The sequence below is a fragment of the Hetaerina americana genome, unplaced genomic scaffold, assembly GCF_022747635.1.
Source record: "Hetaerina americana unplaced genomic scaffold, ioHetAmer1.1.p SCAF_3, whole genome shotgun sequence".
NCBI classification, from domain to species: domain Eukaryota; kingdom Metazoa; phylum Arthropoda; class Insecta; order Odonata; family Calopterygidae; genus Hetaerina; species Hetaerina americana.
The window spans coordinates 93,423,570-93,445,872 of record NW_027286874.1 but is presented as its reverse complement, the minus strand read 5'-3'; the positions used below and the strand labels follow the sequence as shown (position 1 = coordinate 93,445,872).

The 22,303-nt window shown below is 44.1% G+C and overlaps 1 protein-coding gene across 5 annotated transcripts in view; it reads right to left on the bottom strand.

Moving 5' to 3' along the window:
- bru3 (bruno 3) overlaps positions 1-19,766 on the bottom strand; it is a 182,472-nt gene extending 162,706 nt beyond the window's left edge. For all 5 annotated transcript variants that reach the window (XR_011701448.1, XM_071587314.1, XM_071587316.1 and 2 more), the window contains exons 1-2: positions 19,715-19,766; positions 15,873-15,921 (exon numbers count right to left, since the gene is read on the bottom strand). Coding sequence is in view for 4 of the 5 variants with exons in the window: in XM_071587314.1 (XP_071443415.1) it covers positions 15,873-15,921; positions 19,715-19,765 (100 nt within the window). In the remaining variant the exon portion in view is untranslated. The remainder of the gene's footprint in view (positions 1-15,872; positions 15,922-19,714) is intronic.
- Between the last annotated feature and the right edge of the window lie 2,537 nt (positions 19,767-22,303).

Genomic DNA, 22,303 nt, shown 5'->3' with positions numbered 1-22,303 from the left:
ACACCATCTCTCCCCCAATACCTTGAGACGATGCCTACCACAGAGGGTGCAAGAGTAAACTGATATGTAAGGGCTACACTGGTTTACCCGATGACTGATGGGAGCCGGGGGACACACCTCCGCCCTCGGGGTAGCAAGTTTTGCCGCTGTTGGCAGATCTCTCATTAACCCTGAACTTAACCTCGCACGAATAAGTGGAAGAAGAGACGAGAGCGGCAACAACGCACCCGCACGTAGGAGGCCGGCTTATATCGGCTCGGAGTTACGGATAGCGTGCAGCCCCTCCGTTCATTTTTTTCGGCGCTAGGATTGATGTTAGGGATTTTGCAGGGGAGAGGGGGTCAGGGGATGCGAGTCGGCTTGGAAGGGGGCGGAGATGGAAGGGTCGAAAGAGAAAGGGGTAAGTGGGGTATTGGTTGGGTGGGGTGAGAATGCTGCGAGGGTGTAGATTGAAAAGATATGGATGGGGCTGATGGAGGGTGGAAGGTGGGCGTTTCGGGTGGTGGGAAGCCGGCTGAATAAAGGGCAGTAGTGCGTGGTATGGGGGGTAGAATAAATATGGGAGTGGGGGATCGCAGGAGTTTTGTCCAAATAGTGAGTGATGTGAGCAGGGCAGTGGATGGAGTGCTATTAGGAAGAGTTCAATGACTTTTCCCTGTAGACCCCAACTCCTGCTAGGAATGACGCTTTTAACGAATTCCAACTCAGCACGTTTAAGGTCATTATAAAAATACACTCTTCTTCGTTTGACTCAAAGTTCACTGTGAGATTATCTCAGAAAGCAGGAGAGTGATGATAGATACAAAACCTAAAGTATACCATAAAAGAAAGGAACATAATCAGCCAAATATACAGATGGAATGTTTGGGATTCGTATAACTCATTCAGGATTGCTTCTCGTTTACATTGCACATAGCTGACCATAATATTACAAAATAACATAATGCTTACATTGAAATAAATAAGGAATTCAAGATATCGTTAAAAGTCCAGTGAGTTTAATTTTCTCCGGACGATAACGCCTCTTTGTTATGACTAAGTCTGTGTAACAGTCGATTTACAGCGAATGGTACACTTCTTCATCGGTGAATCCATTGTAGTATCTCCTCTCCAATCAAAAATAAAATACATTGTGAGCAGCGATACTCATTTAAACACTTTTACGGAGGTGAATATTTAGATATTCAAATATTTGAACTTCGTACAGTAACATTAGCATAAAAATGGCTTCCTACATTGTTTTTCTGCTTAAATTTCGATTCGGGAATTCACAAGAGTACAAAATGAAGAAGAAAAACAAGTGAATAGATCTTGACCGTTATGCTCCACGATTTCTTTCGCAAAGAAATTGAATGCTTGCGGCCCCAACTGGTGAGTGGGCTGTTACAATAAAATTTTCTCCACATTCCGATTTTCGTTTTCCCAATAACCTGTGAATGTTCTCCGCGCGTGGATTCGAAGTGTACGGCAGAGGAGGCTGATCGAGTTCAAAGTGTGCAGGCAAGAGCCAGTCTCCCCATCAAATGGGAGCGGAGGAGGGCGAGAGGAGACGTTCATGGAAACTATACATACCATCACCACTCCTCCCACACAGGGTCCCATTAGCTCCACCTCTCATGTCCCCTGTGAGTCTCCACAATCCCCTTCCCAATTGGCAATGAATTTCGGCATTCCTCCACTACCCCCTCTTCATTGTTTCCACAACTGGAGGTCAGTGCGTGATTCTGCAGGCAAATTTACATTTCCCCAATTCCTTGCTTTGGGGAAAGGGTCGATTCGTAGATTTTCCCGATCGAGCACGATGACCATCACTTCTTCGAGAATAGATCGAACAGCCATGGGCGATAGATTAGTTCGCGAGCATAAATATTATTTAACTCGCTCCTGGATTCAATTCAAGGAAGCCGAGTCAAATATTTTGGTATTCCTTTTTTCCCCCCATCCTACTTGAATGCTCGGCCGTGGTCGTCAAAATGCACGCAAAAGAAAAGAGTAAAACTTATCGATGGACTCGCTCATTGTGTTCTCTGCAAATAAGGGCCTTTGTTCGTTCTACTCGTAGTCACTCCAAATCATTGATTTATTCCGTTTTTATGAATTCTCCGAGTGACGGAACAGACTTTCGAAACAATAATGAAGGGACGCCGAAATATTAAATCTCGCTCCGCAGGCGCGATATTAATATTTTATTTCCTCACAAATTACTTACTCATGCGGAATCAATTCTCCATCGTTAAAAAAAATAAAGTTTCCCGGGTCGCTCAATTAAAACGGCCGCATTCCCAGAAAGTTTAACCAAGTTCAGCAGCTCTCTTAGATGAAATTAAATAACCTCGTCAATGTTAGCATTCAATGGAGGAAATATCCAACCTATTCAAAGTTTAGTTCATTTATTTGGTCCGTTCGCGGAAAGACTCATTATGGTCATTGCGGTGAACGGTGGAAACTCAATTAACAATCACCATCGTGATCAGACATGCCCAAAACCCCTTTCAACTTCATTTGGCAACTTGGAAAAGGACAGCACGTAAGCGTTTGCTAGCTCAGACTATTTGAACTTGGCTACTACGCATACAAAATTAGTTAAATCAAACCGAATGAAGACTTTTTACTGAACTTAATAAGACGTATCAATCGTTTACTGGGAACGATTTGGGCACCATTAAAAGGGCAAATGAAATCATGTGCGTAACGTTTACACACAGATTTCGGGGCGATTTAGAATTCTTGAAGGTAACGAGACATGTTTGTCACGCTTCCGACTGCCATCGTTTGTTGTTTTATACGAAGGGCCCGCGTGTTTTGGGGGCAGAGGATCGAAGGGTCGAATTCGCGTCGGCTTCGATTCGGACGATCCCCGAAGTAAAGCAATTTTTTCCGTTGCAAAATGAGACGTAGCCAACGTCCCCGGGGCCAATTAGAGTTTGCGTTGCTCTGTCAAACAGAGGAAAAGCAATTTATTTCAATTGAAAAGTTGTCACGCATCGCGTAACGAACACAAGCGAGACTAAACAGCGGAATACGCCCCTTTCCAATCAAAACGGTTTGTTTAACTCGAAAAAAGAACCACCGACCCGTGGATGCTAATTCGTTTTGTAAACAGTTCTTTGGGCACGGGTTTCGAAGGGAAATGTTTGTTTTCGAGACGGAAAGAGTTTCGGAGTAAATAATTTGTTCCGACGAAATTCGGAAACATTTTGTCGCAGAAACGCCTTTCCTAAACAAGGAGCGAAAAAAATGGCGAAATAGGAAGCTCCGCAGCGGCATGCCGATTTGAGACCGTGGATTTGTAATGCACGGCGTTTGCTTTGGAATTCTATGGCCATACGAATGGGAGCGAACGGAAAATCCAGTGGACAGGCAATTTCAATAACGGAAATGTTTTTCCAGGGCATTCGCGCGGCGTCAAATCGGGAAAACACACCCAGGAGTGTTTGGTGTGTTTCCGGAGCGGCATCCGGATAATGCTACACTTCCCTAGGCGAATGCTTATCCAACAGAGGGCGGTGTAATTGCGGTGCGCTTCGGTGCGGTATGAAATGGCGGGGTGGATGACGAGAAACGGAGGTTGGACCAGGACTGGAGGAGGAAGGAATGGTAGGACAAAGGGATTTGGAGCTGGAGAAAATGGAGAAGAGAGAATCTGGGCAAAGATAGCAGAGGTAAGATGCTTGCAGGAGGAAAAAAGAGCCTTATGGGTCCTAAAAAAATATCTTTACTCAATGTAAATATAAAGATATTAAAGGTTTATGAATTATTTTTTCTCGTTTCGGAAAAAGTATTTTAACAAAGCCTTGAATCTAATTAATCTATCTATCAAACTAGTTTTAACCTCAAATTTATGTCCAAATATTCCGATAATCCTAACATTTTCGGCTTACACATCGCAGCCAAGAAAGTACTGCATTTTGAAATGCAAATAGTTACAAATTTCATCAATGATACTCTCCCGTCCTCTTAATCTAAACAGAATAATATGTTCGTAACCAAATGATATGGCGCTGGGGAAATAATTATTCTAAACGTCTTTTTCAACAGGAGACGTATGCTGGCTTTAAAATGAAGATAGATGCGTTCATGCGATTAACATAGGGCATAAGGTTTTTAAAGTTTCAAAATAGTTAATACTTTTCCTTTACGTGTAGAATAAATTGCAAAGATGAGTATGCTATAATCCAACGCTGAATGATAACATAATCTGTACCTCCGTTTATATGCAAGTTATCGAAAATCCTGGCAAAGCTGGACTTATGTTGATATTGAAGGGATAAGAACGCGGTTGCACTTATGCAGGGTGGAGACCGTTGCAAAAAAATGCACGAGGAAAAAAAAACGTGTCTGGAAAGCAACTTCAAACTTTGAGATTTAAGTGGAAAGAATACGCTTGGATAAAATCAAGGCATCCATCACCATCCAAGCGATCGAGCACCTAAGTACGTCTTGAGAGCAGGACGCAAACTTTAACATGACGCAAACAAATTACGCGAGAGCGGTGTCTTTTTATTAGATTAATCCGCAGACTAACTAACACGGAGTTTACATAACTTGGCAACACGACGCATTGAATTTTCCAGCTGCAAAAATCTAGCTTTTGATCCAATCTAATTATTCCCGGTTGGTTCAGATTCGAGGCCACGAGTGTGCGTGTCGAGGGGTGTGAGGGAGAGGGCGAGTATGTGCGAGTTGGAGAGTGAAGCACCAAGGGAGGGACAATGGGAGTTCCAGCAGGGGACTGGGGCTGTGGAGGAAGGAGAGGAATGAAGGATGAGGGAAGATGAAGAGAGGGAAAGCAAGAGAGAGATAGAGAGTGAGGGATGATACGAGGCAGGGGAAATGCCACCCGAAGAGGGAGGGGGGAACAAGAGGATGGGGAGGAGACAGGAATGGGGAGTGAAGGGGGAGGGAACGAGGGAGATGGGGGTGAGAGAGAGAGAGAGGACAGGGAGGATGGAGGCTGGGGAGAATTAGGGGCGTGAGGGAGGGAGTGGGGTACCGATTGACTGATTGATTGATTTAACCCTTTATTCGGCTAGGTTAGACCTCCACGGGCTTCTCCTCAACCGAGCCTCATAAGACCCCGTGCGGCATATATATATACAGATACACATATCCTTTAGATGTTATGTGATTGTTGATACACAAAGGAGTAATTACAATTAAATTAACCGCGCTCGATCGATCGATAAATATTTGCGCGGATCTAAACGCGATGAAGAGGAAGGTATTATTTGCGGAATATAAAACATTCACGGGGGGGCAGAGGGAACGGGGAAGGGAGAGAGAGGGGGGAAGGGTGTGTGAGAAGGCGAAGGTCGGGTTAGGGGAGGGAAGAAGTTGAGAGGGAGAGTGGGACAGAGTAAAGAGACAGGGGGGCCGAGGGAAGGAGAGTTGAGCTGGGAGGGCGAGGTGAAAGGAGCCGGAGCAGATATGAATTCAGGCAGTCTTGGGCACCTGACTCTTAAAATTCCGGGTCTCCCCGAGCTAAATACATCCGTGCTCTCTTATTAAAAGTGCGGGATTTTGCATGAACAAAGGGCAATAAAAATCGCTTTCATAATTCATGATTTTTCGACTACACAATAAGGGCATAAAGGCACAAAAACTCGATAAGGGAGAGCGTATACGGGATTAATGCGAATGAAATAACGGAAACGTTTCCCGTAAATGATTATTCAACCAAGAACGAAAGCAAAAATTACGAAACCATAAAGGTTAAGGTAGGAGTGGGATGGGAAAAGAAAAATTTCAATAGTCCCGTGATCTCCGAGTAGGAGGCTTCCTCATGGACTAACATTTAGCAAGACGCCCGATAATTAACGCGTGCAATTTGCCTAATACTGAGAGATTTTCTTTCTGCCCCCCGCTCTTTTTTATGTGAAAGCAGTACATTTTCTCCTTTCGAGTCACACCGGGGTGTCTCCCCCTCTTCACGAGGCGAAAGGAGAGGAGGGGGACGGCGGGCGAGTGTGCCGAGGACAGGCTCCGGCTACGTGAGCGCCCCTTGGTTCCGCGAGAGTCGGAGTGCGAAAAAGAGGGAGGGAGGAGGAAGGCGTGGTGGGAACGGAAAATGGGAGATGCGAGGGAGGAAGAGAAAGAGAAAAAGGAGAGAAAGGGGAGAAAATGGAATGGAGCGTGTACTCCCGAGTCCTGTGGACGTGCCGAGCGAGTCCGTGCTCCGCGCGTGTTGCGGCCGAGAGGGGGGCGAAGAGAGGGTGAGGGTGGTGGGGGGGGTGTTCCAGAAGGGGGAGAGGTAGAATGGCGGAGGGAGGACAGAATGGCGGGGGAATTAGTCCTCGGCGCGTGGAGGAGGGTGGGGCACGGCTTTTTCGCCCTCGTTTTTTTGCTAATTCTTATTTTGTTCGGCGAGAGAGTGAGGGGTTTTCCCTTTTTTTTTATTATTTTTCAACCACCACCACTACCTCCCTGCGTTCCGGGAGAGGGGTGGAAGAAGACGGGAGAGGGGAGGCGCACTCGATGATGCACATCCGGTGGGCCGCGGGTCACGTCTCTCACGCCGCCGCGGAGTGCGGGCGTCGGAGCAATTACGGGGGCGCAAAGGGGGGGGGGATGGCAAGGGGAGCGGGCGACGGCGGTAACAGACGGAGGGAGGGGAGAGGGAGGGCAGCGGCTCGCTGCTGCGTGCTGGTTTTTCGTGGGGGAGAAGGCGGGGTAGATGTGTCGCTTCTTCGGCAGGGGGTGGGTCTCTGGAAATGGGTGGAGGGAGAGGGAGAGGTGAAGGTGTTGGCGGGCGCTGAGGTGGATGGGGTCCATGGGAGGCGCATGGGCGGTGGTGGCGAACCGAGGCGAGAGAGGAGGGAGACCATATGGTGGTTTCCAGGGATAATAATTACGTCCATAAATACTTTTATTCGCTTACCGATTAATCGAGGCAAATATTTAAAAGAGGGACAGAAAGAGAGAGAAAGGGACGGAACGACCCTTCTTTCCCCAAGAGAATATACTAGTAATTTTTACACCGTATCACTAATTATTATCGTTACGATGAATCGTTAGCGCAGAAGGGCGAAAGAGTCGCCAAGGCGGGATTTCGGGGAATTGCTAACAGTTTATTCGGGTCGGTAGTCGTTCCGTTTACGGAATCGAAAATATTAACTTAATAAAGCTGGAATACGCCTTCCATTGTACCTCAAATAAAGTTCACAATATTGATTTATGCGCTGGAACTCAATGAAGCGTTACCAGCGACCAGGGTGTTGTCCCGGGACGAAAATTCCGCAAATTTCACTGGAAAAATATATTGCCTGAGTCCGGAATCCAGGGCAATTAATTACGCATTAACAGACAATTATTACAAATGATGGCGGAGGAAAGTTCTCACTCTGGTAATGCTGAATCGGAATTCCACTACATCAAGCCTTTTGTCTTTATCATCGTGGAACACGATGAAACAGGATACGCGGCATAGGGTTTCAAATTGAGTACAAAGGAAGAGTAAAACAAAGAAAGTCAAAATATAGCCATGGAAATTTCATTATCTTTGGAAAGCGCAAAACCTTCTGAATAACGCCTATTGTAAAATTTTCGTAAATATCAGAGAAGTAACAGTAAACTATGGTCATTATCATGAATATCATTCTATTAATACATGTATTGAGCTGAATTCAATGATCAAAGAAAAACAAATGGAGACTGGAATAATACGGTAATTAAATAAGGTTAATATATATGTGCATGTTTAATTAAAGCTCTAAAGTTTAACCTTACCTAAAACACTATTACAGGTTTAATCCTAGATGGCCACATCAAAGGTGATGCGTCACATAATAACAGCATTATTTTAATGTTTTTTTTATTTATTTGCAGCTCCCATTACTCGGAGGAATAGAAATAGAAACCATGACAGCCTAACGTTCGCACTGATTCATTTCCGTGCTATTCATTATTTTAATCAATTATTGATTGATAATGTGCAAACTATTTCATTATGAATCTTATTTCTTTATGAACTTCACTGAATAAATATCAGTAATTAGTTCATTAACGGAAAATACGAGGGTCATCCGGAAAGTAGTACCCGTTCGTGAAATAAAGACACAAAAGTAAATATTAACAAACATAAAAAATTTTATTTGAAAGAGGATACTTTAAACTACTTCTCAACATAATCTCCAAGCAAATTAAGGCATTTGTCATAACGTGTGACAAGTTTCTGTATTCCTGCTGCATAGTCCTTCGCCGCCAGCTCATTGAGATACGCGAGGGACCCATCTTGCACAAATTTTTGCATAATGCAGATGGTGTTTAACAATTTCATGAACAATTGTTCGAGAAACATTGGGAAAATGCTCACAGATGTCATCAATTGTGACGCGCCGATCGTTCCTCACGAATTCGTCAACTGAGCTCACCAGTTGGTCTGTAATGACAGACGGTCTCCCCGAACGCTCATCGTCGTGTGTGTTCCCCCTCCCCATGTTGAAGTTGCGACACCACCGCCGAACAGACGACTCGTCCATTACATTGTCTCCATACACCTCCTTTAATTGGCGATGAATATCACATGGGCGAACGTTTCTTGCATTGAGGAATTTAATCACTGCCCTCACTTCACAACTGGCGGCGTTCTCAATTTTTTTTAAACATTGTAAACAATCACAGAAACAACACAGGCAATGCTAGCGTCACGCAACTTGGCTCAGAGAAGGCAGACAAGCCACTGAAGCTATCTGACCTCGTCCAGCGGCTACTCGCGTCGTCAGCACTTCATGCGGCACGAACGGGTACTACTTTCCGGATGACCCTCGTATATATGAAAAGCTACAGCACCTACACGTCATTGGAACAATTAGTGCCCTTCGCGGTGGAAAGAAATAAGGAACGGCGAGCGAAGAAGGTGCATTTAAATCATCGAATGGAGTAAAGCTTCCAGCTCGAGAATCAGGGAAACGTATGAAACAAGGTCGAAAGTACGCGGCACGTGCACGCGAGATGAATATCCTCGCTACGCCAACCTGTGGCACGTAACAGTCATCATAAGCACTTATTTTTAACTGGAGTCCTTTTATTTTTCACGATGGGGCGCCGATTGGGCGTAACGTCGAACTGTGAAAACTCTTGATTAATGAAATGAGCTAATACCTACGGAATTCGGGAAAAAACTCTTTTATACCTTTCGTAAGAAACGTCTAGCTCCCTCTAAGGAAGGACGTTAAATGTTAGCACTGTCAACTTGTAAGACTAATGAGCCATTAAATGTAAAGTAAATTTTAAATTTAAATTTGAACGAGTCAAAATACGTACTGTCTCCACTTCATTTCCCTTTATTGCTGTATAAATATGTATGTATGTATGGGTGTCTGTTTGCGTAATTATGTATGTATTAATGTATGTGTATGCATGCATGTATGTATGTTTATCTGTGTATGTGTATATGTATGTGTGTGTGGATATGTATGTATATGTGTTGGTATGTGTATGCATATAGGTATGTATGTGTGTGTATGTGTATGTATGTGTATGTTTGTGTGTATATATATACATATACTTTTTTCTTTTCGATGTGCAAATCTGTGCTAAATGAATTGATATCTGTCTATATGTATTTATGGGTACATATGAATGTAACTATAAGTTTAATGCCTAATATAATATGTATACGACGATGGGTTAAATGGAAGAAGGGACCATTTGGTCTCAATTTCGCCCAAATAAAGACCTCTATCTGTCTATCTATTGCTCTTATTGGACCCCGATTTATGAGGAATGGGCAATATTTCTATTTATGCTTTAATTCCCGACAGTAAAAATTATTCTAATTGGAATGCAAAGCATGTAATTGACCTTTGGATAAAAGGTTGAAACTGGTGAACCACGGATAAAATGTGTGCTCTTAGCTTATATTGGAATAGAAATAATCAATACTAAAGTGAGGGATACCACTTCCGTTCCGGTAGGAGGATTTAACTTTTAATCTGTTTGTATTGGATTATTGGGTAAAACTATTACCGGAGATATCTAAACATTAAGGCGCTAGGTTCATCCTTTTTGTAAGTTAATTGGCCAATACCTAGATTGATCACATTCAATGATCAAACGAAGGATATGTTAATTGAGCTTACCATAGAAAGTATTTTTGTCTTAATCATACGATATGTGTATGCTTAAGTCAACTTGACAATTAGCCAAGTGAAATATAAAAAAACAAAAAATAAGAACTAATGTGCATTATTTCGATATTTACATTTGATTTATAAGAACTGAAAATTATGCAGTTGGATACATCTACAAAAAGGTAAAGTTAAGTTAAGTTTACCTAACATATTGGCCTTTTGAGATAATTAAAAATGGACTAATTTTCCAAAAGGTTAAGGAAATCTAGTGCTGGTTTTTGTGTGCATTATCTTGTTTTCATTCCAAATTGGTCGGCATAAGAAATAATTCCCTTAGAATATATATATTGGTATTCATAAAATGTCTCCATATCAAATTATTTTAATTAGACAATTAGCATATTGAATTTCACAGTTTCTCTCCAGATGTTTTCGAAAAAATATTACATTGCATATATTTAAATTTTATTTAAATACGTGTTATTTACAATTAATCGCGGCAAATTTTATACAAGACTCTTATAAAAAATGGAGGTGGGATTAAGATATATGCCACCAAATGAGCACTAGCCTCAGAGACAAATTATACGGTAGCTTCTACAAATCCTGATGTTTATGTTACGCGTCGTCTCATTCGAATGTTGTGAAAACCTTTAATTCTTTTATACAGGTTTTTCCGTAGAGCCAGATGAATGTTAGACTCCTTATATTTTATTTTTGCTATGGACTATGGAGAGAACAATGATGATGCATGGGGTAAATAGTGAGAGGAAGGGAGAAAAATATGCAAATTTGCATGCCTCGACAACAGGCACACATCTAAATAACTGTCTTTCTTAGGCTTATGATGGGGGAAAGAACGATTTTCACTCAAGCCATCTCTTAAGACAAATGTTAGTATGAAGGTTGGCTTTACACTACGCCTCTGTAGAAACAAGTGCATTTATTCCGGCTAGGGAAAACTGTTTTTTCATGTAGAGGCATTACATTACTATTTGCAAGAGTATTTTATTGAAATTAAACTTCAAGCTCAAAGCTACGTCTAAAAATATATTCCCATCATTTTTAGAATGGATGTTGCTGAAGTATGGGTCCTGTGAGCTTTGAAAATTAATTTTCAAACAAACTTCAAATGGACACTTCTTACCAGCAACCAGAATAGGAGGAGGCTGTAAAGGTATAAGCAATCGCTTCAAACATGGTCTCTACCTCGACTATAACTTAGAATAACTTTTCAGTTCTTTCATAGACTTCGGTAGATATAGTTAGATTATCGTAGTTATGCAATGGAGTCCTGGCAAGTGAGAAACAATAATTCAGATGGTTGAAGCACGATTGCTTGCATCACGCATATCTAAAGGAATACATATAAGGAAACAAGGTCCGATTGGATAGAAAATATAGCTAAACAACATAATATTTAAAAAATGAGGCCAAAATGATAACTTGTACAATAAAGATAATTAAAGTAGGAAATAACTCCTGCTATAGGATTAGAATAGGTAAAGTGAAACTTAATAATTATTAGAATATGTGACTGTCTTTTAACCAGTGTTTAGTATTTAAATGTAATTGGCGTCTCAGAGACAACAATAGTTATATTTCAGTAATAGGTATAAGTAATATTTGGGAACTGAAAATGTAGGAAAATAAACCATTGAAGCTAAGATTTTAATATTTTGTTAAATCGTTATCACAAACTCAATTCTTGCTTTTATAGAGCTTTAAAAAAAATATTTTTCGGACAAAGGCTGAAGCTAATATATACTTCCCAGACGTACAATTCCAAGGCGGGCTAACTTTTATCACCGCCATTATCCATTCTTTTAATATTGTATGCCGCAAATCCTCTACGGGCGGTGGAATCCGCTTGGTGGCATTGGCCTGATTAACAGAACAATCGTCCTTATTGTACACAACTTCCCCACCTCGGTGAAATAATTTAAAACTACCGTTAAATCTTAACGGTAAATATATTCATGTTCGTTTAGAACTATCACGATAGTATGAGAAAAATAAATTTGCCTTTTTCCACTTATTTGTGGAAAAGTGCAAATTTATTTGAATCATAACGACTAACTTCCACTTCATCTCGCCTGAATCTGTTGAATATCACGATAGTGTTGAAAAACATATACAATGCCTCGCAAGAATAGCTCAGAAATACGCGGGTTTTCACTATAGCGAGTTGAATATCTTAATTTCAAGACTACGTACGAATCCAGTTCCTCAATGACAATTTTTCTCGTAATAATTGAGACTATGATTCGAATAAGTACAAATAGATTCAAAGTTAAAGTTACGCGCAAGTGGTTCAGTCTCTTTCTCGATCTACGGCAGATACATTTAAGTTAACGCACTTTTGACGCAACTATTGAAAGAATTTTTCAAAATCCGAAAGACGCAAATGCTTCACTTAATGAAATTTCAGAGTGTAAAAATTTATTCGCCAAACACTCACCATCTTTTGAATATGAGCAAAGATTATTGCAGTGCACAAAGTTTCTTGGCCAAAGTTCCATTTACTTTTAATAATTGAACCAATTTACATAATTATCGTTGACTTGAAGTTTAGTTAAAACTAACATCTATTCAATTGTATTCCCAAAAATATTAGTTCCTCCTTCAATAGAACAGAATCGTAGCATTATTAACGAAAGCTTTAACTTAAACCTTATAGTAGAGGGTTTCCGTCTATTCCTAAAATTATTTTAAACAGCGCTTCTGTGGATAAAAATTTTAGTAATCGTCTATGGCTTAAGCATCAAATTCAATACTTTTATGCCCCTTAAAAAGTCTGTAATATCAATATTTAATTAAGTTTTGTTAAAGAATGTAGTTTTTAATTACAATGTTAACAAGATACAAATTAAGAAACAAATAGTCATTAACACAATTGTGCTAGTTCTTTTTGGAAACAAGTGAGCTTAAAAAAATCGCTTAACTCTTAGCGGAGAAATTAAATAATACTTTAAAAAACATATTACACAAATATAGAGAAGGGAAATATAAAAAGCCATTTGGAAAAAAATAATGAATATAACTATGCAGATTGGCGAAAATTTGGGACGCATTTGATTTTTTAGGGACACACTAGTGAATAAATTAAATGTGAAGGTTCCATAAGGATGAAAGGGAGGCAAATAGGTAGGTCAAATAAAGAGAGATAACAGATGAGCTCGCTGGGCGTCAGGGAATAGGCATTGGAGTAGGCATGAAAAGCGGGTTGAGTCAATTAATCTTCGAATTCATGAATGCGATTGATTTGTTACAAAATCTAAATTCCTTGCTGAATTAGAATTAAAATTTTTCTTCATACTTGAAAGGAATAATTTAATGTTATTTAAGAGATAGCAGTAACACATCCTCCTGTCGGACTTTTTTTGAGGAGGAAAAATAGGGTGTTTTCAAAGCTCCATGAGAAAAATAATGTCAATAAATTTTAAATAACCGCGCAATGCAGCTTTTAAAATGGATGCCAGAAGTTTAGGGCAAGAAGATGGTAAAGATTTCATGCGAGTTAACTCCTCAAAATAGGATCGTCGATTTTACAATGTAAATTGGGGGTTTACTTCGTGAGAAAGGGAGATTTGTGGACATGATTTTTTCTCATTGATACAAAATGTAGTAATCTAGAAATCAGCGCATAGACTTGAGTTTTAATGCTTGTGTCCTAAATTGTAAGTATTTGTGGTCTAAATAGGGAGTTCTAAAAATTTCTCCGTCCAAATAAGTATAACTTGGTTCTATTTTTTCCATTATTGCTAGAAAGGGAAAGAAAGGAATTGACCGAGAATATTCTCTCTGTATGCAGATTTTTAAAGAAAATAAAATAAGCAAAGGATTTCTAAATCACTTTATAGATCATGAAAATGCAAGAAAATTGCGTCCTTTTAACTATTCAAACAATATACCCTTGAAAATACCACATTCAATAGCTTAATGTAACAATACGGTACACAGTCGATACATACGAATGCATTATGTAGATCATAAAAGTAAGGCATGGGGTTGTGAAAAACCAGCAAGCGATAAGAAATCCAGATAAAGAGTACCTATCCTATTTTCAGCTATTTTGTAAATATCAATTTACCGTGGCATAGAAAAAGCTGGCGAAATTTTGAAAGACTTTTATGCATTACATAGCAGGAGCAATATTTCAATATAACATCGAGATATTTTGCTGTAATGCAATTAATTTCAAAGCAATAATATTTATATGTTCATGAATCCACCTTTATGAAACATTATCCATATCAAAATCGTATTTGAGAGCTGATAGAAGTGAATATAATTATGTATAATGTTGTACCTAAGCAAAATACCTTCGTTGAAAGTATCTTTACTTGAACATGAAGAAAATTGGTGCGTATTCATGTAAATCTAAGATACAGCGGAATCCTTCAAAATCTATTCGCAAAAGCAGTGTAAATAAATAAAAACTAGATCGCTCATAAAATTGCGGAAGATCATCTGAACATATAATTTCATGGAGATGTAGAATTTATTTTTCTCAATAAAAGATTTCCCCAACGTTCTTGCATACCTAACTTCGAATGGAAATTACAGGGAAAAATCAATTCACTCAGCCGGAAATTATTTTTCCGTACAATTTCCCATCTAATTTTGAGCAAACGGTCTCTTCAAAACGTCTCTCCGTCGCATTTTCAAGAATTATTTCGAAATACTCTCTATTTTTTAAAATTACGATACAGGTACACTTTTTATGAAATATGTTCACAATTCACCATAAAATTTGTAGCCTCTAGCAGTTCCTTAGAATCAAAATCAAGATAAGGATGTAAGGATTTGAATAAACTCTTTCAGGATCTTGGAATGTTCGATCAAATATTTAATACTTGGCGGAATTGAATTATCATGGAAGAAAATATTTAACCTGTTCATTGCTTTTGCTTTAACCAGAAGGCGACTCGGATTCTGTTACATCCGAGCAAGACGCATCTTAATGTTATACAATGAAATTTCACTTTAATAATACACGTATAACACTATTCTATCGAGTATAACTAATTAGCAAAATATTTAACCAAATGCATTAACATACGAGTGACTTCGCACATACCATTATGTCATTTCATTCGAACTAGATATAACAAAATAAGGTGTGTATATAACTACTGATATGTATATTAACGGCGTATCTACCAATTACTGTTTAGAGTGAAAGGTACATGATTGCAGAGAGAAGGTTTTCATTTGATCTAAGAAAGCGTTTAGCCAATAACACACGATACTGATCATGTACAAAATCCAGTTCATTGCTTCAGCTGCGTGATTTCAGAAATAAATAACATTCCAAATCACCATTTTACCGTTTGCACATTTATCTCTCTTGTATTAAGCAACGTTAATTTAGCAACCTATTAATCGTGGTAATATCCCACCTTCGCAACAAATTATGTGATCCGGCTATTTTTCAGTCGAATCCGTGGTTGCTGATTGAAAATTCAATCAGATTCATCCAAGCTAAATGGGAGCGGGTGTATTTATGTCCTGGTGCAAACATTTCATGGGTTTTCATAGGATCAAGCGTTTCTAAGAAATATTTAAAGAAAATCTATGCGATCCAATCAACTGATTATTAATCCAATTGATTGTTCCGCGTAAACAAATAGCGTAAGTAAAATTTAAGAAAACTGTGAAAAGTTTGGAATTACCACTGCCGGTACCCTTGGGAATGTACATGACCAATTATCGTGTGCCATTTGGCTTTAACCGTAGCTGTTCGTGGGTATTCAATAATGCTAGAATGAAGCGTAAAAAAAGGAAGAATGCACTCACCTCCGCGGTTCTCACTGTCCGCTGGCTTCACCTGAATGGGACGGTTCATCTGAAAGCAAAGACAAAGAGGCGTGTATTAGAGTCACTATTTTAACCACGCGTACGTACACGCTCAAACACACACGCACGCATGTCACATGGGGGGAGAGAGGAGGAGCACCGTGACCAAATTGCTTTCAAGGGCCTCATTATGGGCCATAATTGAAACTGGCGGCACAAAACACACGCGATCATCTATGGTGAAAAACGATGGCAAATGGAGGCTAGAAAGATATTTTTGATAAATTAAAAAGTTCCGGCGTCAGCCGAACGGTGTCGTGCACGAAATATGTCTCCAAAACCTTCTTCCCCTCCCATCGTTCTGCACTCGACAGCAAGCACACCACAATCACACTCACACGCACACAATCTCCGAATGGAAGGAAAAAGAATATATTCGGAAAACATATAACTAGTAAGTTTTATTGGTGTGGGATTCGTATTGGGTTTGTCGGGAAGAGAGGAGAAAGAAATAAGGACAAGGTGGTCAAACTTCCGAGCCCTGTTACCCTAATGACATCGAATTGAAAAGCGTGGTATTGGAAATAAACCCTTATATGCCTACACACACAGACACACACATCTATATATATATATATATATATATATATATATATATATATATATAATATATATATATATATATATAAAAGAATTGCTCAAGAGACCAACAGGTAGGCCCCAACTGCGCACTCATTCAATCGCATTACGGGAGACGATGATATAACGTGCGCAAGGGGGGGTATGGCTTGGCAGGGCGGTTACGTGGGGCGGCAAAAATCAATTTCAAATGTGAAGGTTTTGAGTCGAGATGCGGCAATAGGCGCAGGAGAATTCAACTATGGCAGGAGCTTATCAGAGTAAGGTTCCGTTTTTCCTGGCCAACAGGTCGAGGGATGAACGCCCCTCAAATCACTCTGAACCCTCTGGAACCGGACAAATATAAAATGCGACCGCGTCCCCTTGATAAGCAAACCAATCACTAGCGTACTGTGATAAGTTCTTCTCTGAGGTTTTAAAACTATCCATTCAGATGCAATTATCGTGCACACGTTAGTTGAACGGGTGAAATAGAATGTGGTTCCGCCCCCGGGGTAACTGAGAGCACTCCTGCTGCACAGGAAGTTACTCTATTATCTATATGGAGAAACTATTGGTCGCGAGACAACTCAAAAATCCTAGGCGCACGTTTTGGAGAACATTCCCAAATCCCTCAGTGGTAACCACGGGGACGGGGGGAAGGCTATACCGTTTCCATCACTAAATTATCCACGCTCAAGCTGCGTCGGAGCTTACTCCGGGTAAGGAGCGGCACACATCTGTTTCCAGCACATTACCGAACGACCCTCCCGGTTCCACGAGTCCTGCAGTGCCAAAAACCTCCGGATCAAGAGAGGGTGAGAAATGGGGTGGCAGCGAGGGGAAAACGAGTTGGCTAGGTGGGGTGTGATGTGGTGTTTTTTTTATCCTCCAGGGAAAGGACGAGGAAGAGGATGAGATAATGCACCAAAAGAGCTGAGCCAGAGGGGTTCTCAACCTCGCACCACTGAAGCAAAGCACCACCAGCGTCCTCGAGAGGCAACTTGCACCCCGTTCGCTCACGCCACCGCCCCCGCACCCCGCCCAAATCCGAAAGCTCATTGTGGGTCGTCCGTACAAACGCTGGCAAAGCCTGTTGCATCCGATTGGCGCTTGTGCCAAAAAGTCTTTTTTTTTCCCCGAGGGAAAAAGTGGGCGGAAGGGGAAGGCGGGTGGGTATGTGGGGGAATGAAATGGGGGCGGGGGGTCGAGTGGGAACGGAACGGAAGAAAGGAGCTAGTGGGGGTTGACGAAGAGGGGAGGAACGGTGGGGGGGGGGGGTGCGAAATAGGAGGGTGATGGGAGAATTTTGGGGGAAATTGGTCGTGAGACGTAGTTGTTACAGCGGGAAGATGACATGTATCGACGATCAACAAGCTAGCCATGCGGAAAGTATTCAGCGAATTTTTGAAGAATATGAGTGAGGCACGCAAAAATCGTGAAGGAGAAAGAAATGTGTGTAAGGAAATGAGAGCGGAGGAATGAACAAAACGCGTTGATGAGGAAAAAATGAATCTTGCAACATTCAGACCCCTTGACAAAAAAGGAGGACAAATACAACAGTTTAATGATAAGAAGTAACATCGAAAAGATTAGTGTGGGTGCGAGAGAAATTTTAACCACTTCGGCTACTAATAATATTTAAGGTAGCATTACAAAAAAGGAATAAATTACAAAACTTTTTGTAGCTAATGAGTAAAAAATGTAAGAGGATAGATAATCAAACCACAAAATCGTATTTTCAAGCAAAAGAGTACGAGCAAAATTAGACAAAGAAAAATTCCACATCGTAGGCTATTGTTCACACAAAGAAAGATATCCTTCCCTCCAGTGTACATGTGTAATGGTCGGCTACTCACCGATAGTCACGGAAATATCCCGTGAAGGCCGACTGTGCGAATCCTCGGTCATTAAGGCTCGAAGTAGAAGAAGCGACAAATATGACAGAAGAAACGCAACGACTTCAGTACAGATTCGGGGGTAGTAGTTTAATGTGAACGGGGGAAGCGATATCGGAAGGCAGTGTGGATCAAAACTGGCGGGAAAAATATAGACATTCGAGGTAAGGGAATGGCGAAGGTTGAGGACGAGCAAAAACAAGACCGCGACACTGTTCCGTGAGAGCTTGAGGACGTGGGGGGGTAGTGGGGATGGATGGGTCAAGCACTTTTAGGGCGACGGGTCGGGCTCGTAAAGCTATCACTAATGAAGCCGGCGCGCGTGTCTGTCCCACCCTTCCGTAGAGCGCACACGAAGAACCGAGGACGAGGAAGTATTATATCAAGGGAGAAAAACACGGACACCCGAAGAATTACTCAACACGCGCTTAACATCTTTCGGAACACTTTTTTGGGACGGAGATGGAGATAAAGACAGAGGCGGGCGGGGAGGATGAATGGGAACTCTTCACTTTGGGGAGAGAAATGTTTCGAGACACACGGACGGGAACTTTTTTCCGAGTGTTGGATGGTCCAGGGCGGGTGTCGGGGGTTGGGGAAGGATGAGGGAACAGGGAAGACGAGAGAGAGGGGTAGCGAGGGTCTGCGTAGGACGGTCCTATATTATCCCTTGTGTCTAGTCCTCCTCCACCACCGCCTCTGTCCTCTCCGTTTGACGGCGGTGTCTTTCTCGTGGGGGAGGAGGAGGAGGCCAGCCGACTGTGGTGTGGCGGTGGGAGCGGCGTAGAGAGAGAGAGAGGTGACGTGGGAGTGGTGTGGGAGGGTGCCGGGGCGAGGGTGCGGAGGAAGGACGAGGAGGGGATGGCTGCGGAGGCGAGGGGGGGCTCAGAGCGGGGCGTGCGGTTCCCATTGGCCGCGGAGGGAGGAGGAGGATGCCCGGGCGCGCGGGACGCGAGGCGGGAGCCATGCGCCGCCGCGGCCATTTAAACTCGAGGAGACGGCCATGTCGGGCTGGACGAACGAGGCGGAGAGAGGGAGAGAGAGAGAGAGGTTGAGGGAGGAAGGAGGGGGAGAGGGAGGGAGGGAGGAAGGAGAGAAAAGAGGGAGGGAGAGCGAGCGAGCACCTCCTCTATCCGGGATCGGATGCGAGGGAGAGGAGGCCGCCGCCGCCGACGCGGCTCTCTTTCGAGGGAGGGGCTCAGGAGGGAGTCGAAAAGGGGGCGTTCACAGGTAGCAGGAGCCTGAGGATGAGAGGAGGTCCTCCAGCCTCTCGAGTCGGTGGCCGCGCTTTGGAGATGGGATCGGGGGAGATGGTTGTGGACTCACGGCGCGGTGCAGCAGGTCTCCCGAGGAGCGGGGGTCGATGGTGCACACCATGTCGATCTCCGGAGGGTTCAAACAAGCGATGAGAGAGTTAGAGTTAGCACGACGATCCCGCAAAAAAATGTTTTCCTTTTCTCCTCCACTCCCACTCCGCCAATTCCTCTCCTCCTAATGCAGTCGGCGGCCCGCCCGTGTGCAACGCCCGGTCAGTCGCGGCCGCTCCGACGGCGATGGGAATAGAGATACTCGGCGGCGGCGGCGGTCAGCGACGGGGCAACGGCGGCGGCGGCTGCGTCGTCGGCGGCGAGGGACTGTTCTTCTGTCGGGGTGGGGGTGTGAGGCGTTGCGCCGCGTAGGCTTTGTGGGCGGTTGTGTGCGCGAGGGAGAGGGCGTACGTGGGCCGTGGCCCAGGTGGCGGGGAGCGCGGGGAGAGATTGCCGGGGGGTGGGGGGTGGAGGGGTGGCTGGCTGGCGGGCGGGCGCAGAGGGGAGCGCAGCGAGGGGAAGAGAGAGAGAGAAGAGATAGATAGATAGAGAGAGAGAGAGGGAGAGAGAGACCCACGCCAAGCCAGAGCTCGTGCGAGACAGGCGAACGGGGAACGAGGGCGGCCGGATCCCGGCAGGAGCAGCAGGCAGCAGAGAGCTCCCTCTTCACCACCCCCCTCTTTCTCCGCACCCCCATTCCCCTATTCCTGAACATCCCCTCTCTCCACTCGCCCCTCTCGCTACGCAACGCGTGCGCCTCCCCTCCGGAGCCACCCCTCCCTCCCCGCAGCCGGCACACTCACTCTCCCTTTTTTTTGTGTCCCCCTCCCCTCCTGTATCGCCCCCTTCCCTTCTCTTTCTCTCCAGCAGCTCAGCTCCCCATTCTCCCCCACGCACGCCCCACACTCCTCTCTCCCCCCTCTCCCTCCAGCAGGAGCATACCCTCTTCCTCACCCTTGCCCACCACATACACGCCCCCTCCTCCCTGTCCCTCAGCCGGGGGAGAAGACCACCCTCCCCTCGCAACCATTTCAGCCCCTCGCCTAACCTCCCCTCACTCCCTCCGGCCCCTCCGCGCTCATCATCGCCCCCACCCTTCGTGTGTACCATGGCCTCTCCCCTCCGCACCCTCTCCAAACCTTCCGTCGCCCCACTCCTCGTCCCTTCTCCTCCGAAAACGCTCCCCCCTCCACTCCCCTCTTCAACCCCGCTGCCCCCTACCGAAGCCATCCCCCCCCTGCCTCCCTACCCACCCATCCCCCCCCCCGTTTGCGACCTCCCTCCCAGCGCCCGGGCACACTCGGGGAAGGAAAGCACGGGAGCGGGAAAAAATGTACGCAACGCACACCAATCATAGCCTTCGATATGAGAAAGGGAGATCGATCTAAAGCGAGCGACGGAGGGAAGGGAGGTTGGAGCGGCGGGGGAGTGGGTGAGTTAGTTGGTAGGGGAGCGGAGTGTAGGAGGGGAAGGGCAAAAAATTGAGGGTTGGGGGAGGGAAGAGAGGTATGGAGATCGGAGGGGGATGGTGTGTTCGGGGGAATGAGAGAAGGGAAAGGGGATTTCGAAGGGGTGGGATTGTGTCTTGGGGGGATGGGGTTTGTGTCGAGGGGGATATGCGGAGGGAGGTATGTTTCGGGGGGGGGGAATTGTGGAAAGGGAGAAAGATAACGTGAGGGATGAGGGAGAGAGGAGTATTTGTGTGTCGGCAGGGGATGTGGAGGGTGGGCCAGTGTGCGTACGCATGCATGTGTTTTCATGCAGGCGTGTGTATTTTCGAGAGGGAGGGAGGTTTCGTGGATTTGCGTGCGTGCGTGCGTTCGCCTCTGGCGGGGGAGGGAGAGGAGATGAGGGTGGAGGGATGGGACAGGAGGATTGGGAGGGGAGAGGGTGCGATGATGGGGAGGTGATGAATGAGTTGGACGGAAGGGGGACTCTGCGAGTGGGGGGGCGGAATGGGGGGCAGGGGAGGGGAGCTGTTTGGTATGGGGGATGATGGTGTCCTCGTGGAAAGGGTTACGAGGGTAGTGGGGAGGGAGTGAGGGGAGAGGGTGGTAGCGTTGGGGCCCGTGCATCCCCTCAGCCCCGAGAGGGATAGGCGGGTGTGGTGGAAAGAAGATCCTCTCGTTCCCCTCGCAACCGATCTCCCGCTACCCTCTTCCTCGCCTCTCCTGCACACTTTCAACTTCCGTTCCTCCTCATCCTCCGCCTCCTCCTCCCCATTCCCTACCCACCATCACTCATTCCCTTTGCTCCCACTTTTATCTTCCCTCGCACACTCCCCAGCACACCATTTTGCCCTCCCCATTCTCCTCCTTCTCCTCTCATTTTTATATTTTGGTCTCTTTTTATGCCCCACCATATTTCCTATTTTATTTTCTTACCTATGCTCTCTATCCCCTACTTATGGAATACCCTCTGGAGTGATTTAATACATTAGGGGACCCTGGCATCTCAATATCCCGGGAAAAATACTCTTTCGGTCCTTCTCTCCGAGCTCCTCTTTTTCTCCTCCCTCGTTGCCTTGATTTTTTACTCGTTATCCCATCATATCTGTCATATCCTGCTGTCCTCAATATCCTGTCATTTCTTGCCTCATTCTCCCCTC